Raw genomic sequence first — 7,139 nt, 5'->3', positions numbered from 1 at the left:
ATTGAAATAAATTTATTAAAAATAAATATCAATTTCATTAATAAACCTACCTTTTAATTTCAAAATTCCTAAATTAAAACTCATTTGTTTCTTTTGTTTATTTATTAAAATTATTTGTTTAAATTTAAAAGATAAAAAACATTTTAGTTATAATAATTCATTATTTTTTTTTCTTATAAATTCAAAGTTTTAAAATATTTTGACATTTATATTTAACATTTTTTTTAAATTAACTCATTTAATACATAAGTCTCAAAACTAGCAAATAAATAAAAAGTGGTGCAACAAACTCACTCTCATTGTGAGATTGCTACCGGACGGGACCGTTTTTGACACATCAGCTCCCCACCCCACATGGTGTGGGGCGAGCATAACACATGGTTTAAGCAATTAAATCTCACACCAATCAAGCTCTCTTGTCAAATGATCAATTATTAATCTCCCTTTTTGAATGGAATATAACATAGCCCACATATAAATTATTAAAGAATCTATTGCCAAATATTTCATTCCATGAAGCATGGATTATAACTTCTCTAAGCCCATCTAACAATTGCCGAACCCCATGTAAGCCCAGCCCCAAAGCCACCTAACATGATTGTTTCACCTTTTTTCACCTTGCCACTTCGCACAGCTTCATCTAATGCCAATGGAATCGAAGCAGCACTAGTGTTTCCATAGTTTTCCAAATTAGATATCACTCTTTCCCTTGGGAATTCTAGTTTTTTTGCTACACTATCAATGATCCTCTGATTAGCTTGATGTATCAGCAACCAGTCGATGTCTGAAACCCTAAGATCAGCCTTTGATAACGAAGCCTCCATAGTTTCTGGCACAGCATTAACAACAAATCGAAAAATCTCCTGTCCATTCATTTGGATGTTTGAAATAGAAGCGGATACAGATGGAAGCATCAACCCCGAGACCAAACCATTCACAATATTTGCTTCGCTTTGCTTTATGCCTGCATTCAAGTGCTTCTTGCCATCGCCATTGGTGTGCAAATCAAAACCAAATAAACCATCATCTTCACAATCGCAGGCCTATGGATTTTGAACTTTTTGATCATTATTTTGTAAATGTAATAATAAATCATTTACCAAATACACACACCTGGAGTAAAACAGCACCAGCAGCATCACCAAAAAGAACGCAGATCTTTCTTTCTGTCCAATCAACATGGCGGGATACGCAATCGGCTCCAATCACAAGAACATTCTTGAAACCCCCACCTGTAAATACTGATTATATATGAATGAATAGTTTCTTGAAAAGTCATCATCTGGGATGGAAGAAAGCGATCTTTTTACTCCGAATATGAAAGGAAGCTGAGACTAGCCCTAATAGGAACCCAGTGCATGCGGCTCTGATGTCATATGCAAGCGGATTTCCTTTACACCCAAGTGCGTTTTGAACCTGAAATTTGGAAACCCACAAAACAATATATATAAATAAACATGCAATCTTTCTTGAGTTGACACATGAAATCTAAGAAAAGTTTAATTAACGACCGTTGGACCACCACCAAATAGATCGTCTGGGGTGGATGAACAGAAGAAGATTAGATCCACGTCATCAGGTTCAACCTCCGCCATTTGAAGCGCTTTCTGAGCTGCCTCTACACCCAAACCATTCAAGCTTTCATTACCTGTAGTTTCTTTGGTCAGATTTCAAGCATTTGATCAAAACTGCCCCTTCGAATCAAAAAGATAGTTTAAAAGACAAAATACGCAGTAAAAGTAATCATTCAGATGAATAAAAAAACTATATAACCAGAGAGAAGTCGTCGATTGCGGATTCCAGTTCGACTAGAAATCCATTCATCGGTAGTATCCATAACCTTAGCAAGATCATGATTAGAATACTGAAGTTTTGGTAAAGCTGATCCACATCCAACTAGTTTGCAGCCCTTGCTAATAAATCTGTTTTTCAAAATATATATATTTGAAACATATATAAGAATCCTTAAATTTGCAGATCATGTGCTTTATCCAATGTTTCAAAGAAATTCAAAGGGTCGTTAAGCATTTGTGAAATGCCTTCCAGAACTTCTTAGGGTTATTTAATATTAATGGCCAACAAATGTACATGAATCGGTAAAACGAAGAGTCGTAAATTGATGGTAAAAGTATATTTTGGTATAGAAATCACATTCTTCTTAAACTATTTGATTATATATTAACATTAAAATTGATAAATGATTATTATCTAGCTAGTTAAGTCAAAGCGTAGGGTTTTTTTAATCCTTTGGAACAAGAGAGCATTGTACATTCTTCTACAAGTGTATAGCTAAATATGCTAATAAACTAGCAAATTTTGCACTAAAACTAGCCAAATATGTAATTTCAGATTCATGAATTACGAAAAAAAGTTCATAATAATAAAGGTTTTAAGTCGCTAATAAAAAACCATGTCAAACTTAAGTTACGATATCAAGAACCATAAAAATATGGGTAAATAAAGCTCGTAATCCACACACTGATAATGATCAAGAAGCAGTTACCGATCATACCCACAGAGAAATAGAAGGTAACCTGGGAGGTCGAGATTCTGTAGAAGTGCCGGAGCAGCAGATTCTTTCGGAAACTAGATTAGAAGAACAAAACCGAGACCGATCAATGCCAACATATAGTGAAATCTTGATAGTTTGTGGCGAAATCACAGATGCATTTGCCATTTACAGCGCAATAAAGATTGAATCTTTCTGCTGAACTTGCGATCTTTTTGGTTAGGTTTGGTTGGTGAATGAAATAAATTAGAATTGCGAACGGTTTAAACGCAGACGATATTTTTTATACTTCCTAGCTGTCTGAAGCTGAAGACAAAGACAGATATGTGCGGTTGATAGTTGCTGACTGATTAAGTGTTAATTGAGAAACATCCGGGTAAGAAATTCCAAGGTAAGAAGTAGTTGTTGACTGATTAAGTGTTAATTGAAAAACATCTAGGTAAGAAATTCTGACCGGATAAGAAATCATGTTGTTTGATTCAACATCTGACTGATGTGCTAACTATTGACAAATGACCATTTTACCCTCATTCCAAACCAACATCATAAAACATTAATATTTAAAAAGATACTTAACACCAAACAATTTTAATTTAAAAAGTATTAATATTAATATACTTGTATCATTTATCAATGATTAATAACCATTAGAACTAACTATTACAATATAAAACATCGAACGGACCCAATTTTTATGTAAAGATGATAATTTATTTCTATAGTGGAAGAACATGTATATTTTAATATTTGAAAATATTTATCTATATTTTCACTATACGATTAACTTCCTTTTTTTTATAAGTAACACATGTTAATTTAAAATAAAGTAGATTAGCTAACAATATGAAAATAATAAACCAACTTTTGACAATCTCGTTAGGATAAAACAAGCCCTATATATAAAAATAAATTTTAATAACTTTCATGTAAATTGTTACAATATAAATCAAATAAATAAACTTATTTAATATAATACAATATGTGTTTCTAACAAAAAACTGATACCTAGCCCATTAATTGAATCACTTAAATAAGCCCAACAAATCAATAATACAAACCAACTATAATTACCGAATTGTCATCTTTTTGGTGTTTAGGGGTTTTAGGAAGCAGCCAACGGGAGTTAAAGAAAGGGGAACGATCCAAATTGCAGCGGTCTAATTCACCTTTTCTGAAAAATCGCAAATAGATATCTCATGAACGATTTGTGGCATGAGGCTTGAGAGCATGAACAAATCATCAATCGTTTGATTTATCAGATTTTTGCTGCTTTCTTCGTTCTGCTAATCTACCAAATTGTTTTATTCTGTATCATCATTTTCCTTTCCACCATAATCATTCAACATTATGTACTTACAAGTCTAAAAAACGGGGGGGGGGGGGGGGGGGGGGGGGGGGGGATGGCCTCCCCTGGCCCCTCAAGGCATCCACCACTGTCAGCGACCTCTGTTTGGCGTTCGCTGGGGGTTCTTCGTGTATAGCGGTCGACTATGCTTTTAGGTCATTGGGAAGCGAACACGAATGAAGGAAGAAAGAATAAAGATGGGGGGGGGGGGGGTAGGATGGTCTAATTTCCAGTCAGCAATTGTCAAGGAACTAAGCGAGAAAGCAATTTGGTTCAGGTGATCTTACCGAGAAAGCACAAATCAAACACTTCGGGTCTGACCGAGTCAGCCCAATTTGCTGACTCGACCCAGTCATACATTTATCAAACACTGCCTTAGTTAGCTACCACGCCACCCTACCTACCCAATCAAATACTTCGGGTCTAACCGAGTGAGCCCAATTTGCTGACTCGACCCAGTCAGACATTTATCAAACACTGCATTAGTTAGCTACCACGCCACCCTACCTACCTAGAACAATTCTAATTACACCGATAAGAGCACCTTAATACTAACGCATTTATGGGGTGAACACAACACTAACCGGGGTTGGAATTCTGGTAAGACAACCATACGATGAAACTTCACAACGGTGGAATTCAAAATTTACCGTTCATGTGTGTGTGGAGGGGTGGACGTAGGATTTCCTACTAGGTAAAATTGCGTTGCATACTTTTTTAAGGAGTGGAACAATAGTTGAAAAAAAATTCAAAAATTTTTACACTGCGTATTCGAAAGTCAGGCGTTGCCGGTGCCACTTTAGACATACTAAAAACGCCTGTATGACCATTTAAAAACAGTAATTTATATATATATATATATATATATATATATATATATATATATATATATATATATATATATATAGAGAGAGAGAGAGAGAGAGATAGAGATGAAGAATCAGTATGGAACCAAATATAAACCATAGAACCATAGAACTACATCTATAACCATAAGATTATTAGATTAATGGATTAGAATATTAAGATGCATAATAATATCATACACCATTATACATTGGATCACATATATAATATGAATAATAAGTTTTTTTTCAATTAAGTCAAACATTAAGTGCCTTAAAAAGGAAACTAAAAAGTAAGAAATTAACCAAATTTATAACCCTACACGCTCTCTATTATTTCACACAGTTGGTTTCTCCTGAATCGTCCAATAACAACACTCACTAAACCCTTCCTTTTTGTTTCGTCCCCAAGAATCGAGATTCCCAAAGATCATACTATGAAAGATCTTGATATTCGAGTTGTGAGAATGTTTGCATCCCTCCAGCAGCCACTTGATTTAGGGCTAGTAATAGCCTTCCACCATCGTTCCAAAAAGAAACAGTGAAATCTTAATCACATCCCTGGTTACCCTCCCTACCAAAAATCTTCAATCGAACACCTTAAACTCCACTGCTGTCACCGCCCATCGGTGAAACTGAACCTCGATTCCCGTTGGTTCTCAACCACAAGCATTGTCTCCACCTATTATTGAGTAATTGATTATGATGTCTTGATGTTCGTACATATGTTAGTGTATTTGATCAGAAATGATGGACATAGTGAATGATATGTTGTGGAAATGGGTTAAGAAGGTTGATAAGGCAACAGACAAGGGCAAGACTATGATGGGTCGATTGGTGTTGTGCTCAATGGATTTCCTTTTATTCCAAAAGATAAATTGTTTCTCTCTAGTGGATCCTTCTACCTTGCGAAGACTAAAACCCTACTCCAACATGATAACAGGCAAATACTTCAATTTGGTATCAGGTAAATCCTTCATTTTGATTTGCATATTGGTATATACTCTTAAATGTTCATGGATACACATTATATGTTTAGAACATATTTTGGGGTTTTTGAAAACAATGTTAATAGGGATTCCTACTTATTTGGTAGATATCAAGAACTTGAATCTATTGTGAGTTTGTATTTTCTTTTCATTTTTTATTCATTCTTTTATTGAAGATTTTCAATTTTTAGTATTCTTTATAGTCACAAGTGAACATATATATTGAATATTACTCATTCGTGGAAATTTGTTCATTCATGTTCATATGTTCACAAGTGAATATAGATTGAAATTGAGTAATAGAGTCATCATTTGTTGAAATTTTAACATTGTTGTTTTAACGAATCATGTTTCAGGTGTAGTGATCATGGATGGTTGGAGATAAGGTTTTAATTACAATCAAGAGGTCATAAGAACAAGATCAAATAGCTAAAGAAAGCCTCATCTTTTCAGTTATTAACATGTATGATTTTATATAAATGTACAATTATGAACATATATCGATATTAACGTTCAGTTATGAACATGTGTGATTTTGTATAAATGTTAGAAATGTAACAAAGGTTAAATATAGAACATGTTCAAGTTTGTATAAATGGTTAGTTATGAACACACATGATTTTCTATAAACATATATGATTTTGTAACATGTATGATTTTGTGTGAATGTTCAGTTATGAACGAATACGAATATGAATGTCCAATTATGAACATTAATCTTGTAACATCCGGAATTTCGGGTATGATAGTTCGTGTTTCAATTTTGAGGATTTAGTAGGGACTCGACGAGTCGAATGCCTGACTCGCCGAGTCACGACGGGTTGAACACGTGAATTTAATGAGCGGACTCGACGAGTCCAAGTATGGACTCGCCGAGTAGGTTTTGGGCCGAGAAAACCCTAAGTTCCAAGGTTGGAGCCTATTTAAAGGAACTTATGACCTTGGGTGCCATGGGAGAGTTGCTATGATGCAATCAAGTAATTTGGTGGGTTTTATAGAAGGAAAAGAACATGATTCAAGCAAGGAACGAGTGGGAGTTGTGGATCTAACATTTCTTCGCAAGGGACTGCTGCAGGAGGTATATCTTGCATCCTTTTCACCTATTTTTTGTTAGACCTCGAGAATTGGGGGCTTTAGGGTTTAAATCTTCTTCTATTGTGATTATGAGCTAAATGAGTCATGATCTGAGGTGGGAAACCTCAAATCTGAACCTTGAGAGGTCCAGAGAGTCCCGCTCTTTCAACTTTATTCTGTTTCATTGGAGTTGTGAACCTAAATTGCCATTTTAGAAGCTATTTCACCAAATAAGATCCTATGAGTAGTGCATGAGCTTAAAGGTTAGACCTTTACTTGATTATTGGGTGTTAGAAGGTTAGATCTACAAGTTAGAGAAACAGATCTGACCTCAGGAGAACGTTTGAGTGTTGCCATGGAAGCAACTCACCGAGTTC

At 34.9% G+C, this 7,139-nt stretch overlaps 1 protein-coding gene across 1 annotated transcript; it reads right to left on the bottom strand.

The window, feature by feature from the left end:
• Positions 1 to 416: 416 nt before the first annotated feature.
• Positions 417 to 2,766, bottom strand: LOC145091336 (beta-ketoacyl-[acyl-carrier-protein] synthase III, chloroplastic-like). Its single transcript, XM_079029034.1, has 6 exons — positions 2,535 to 2,766; positions 1,774 to 1,922; positions 1,512 to 1,648; positions 1,311 to 1,416; positions 1,114 to 1,232; positions 417 to 1,043 (listed from the first exon to the last, which is right to left on the bottom strand). The coding sequence occupies exons 1-6, from the start codon at positions 2,675 to 2,677 to the stop codon at positions 537 to 539; spliced, it is 1,161 nt and encodes a 386-aa protein (XP_078885160.1). The 5' UTR covers positions 2,678 to 2,766; the 3' UTR covers positions 417 to 536.
• Positions 2,767 to 7,139: the final 4,373 nt, after the last annotated feature.

The sequence above is a fragment of the Lactuca serriola genome, chromosome 3 (assembly GCF_051521515.1).
Source record: "Lactuca serriola cultivar US96UC23 chromosome 3, Lser_US96UC23_V15, whole genome shotgun sequence".
NCBI classification, from domain to species: Eukaryota; Viridiplantae; Streptophyta; class Magnoliopsida; order Asterales; family Asteraceae; genus Lactuca; species Lactuca serriola.
This window is presented reverse-complemented; position numbering and strand designations above follow the sequence as displayed.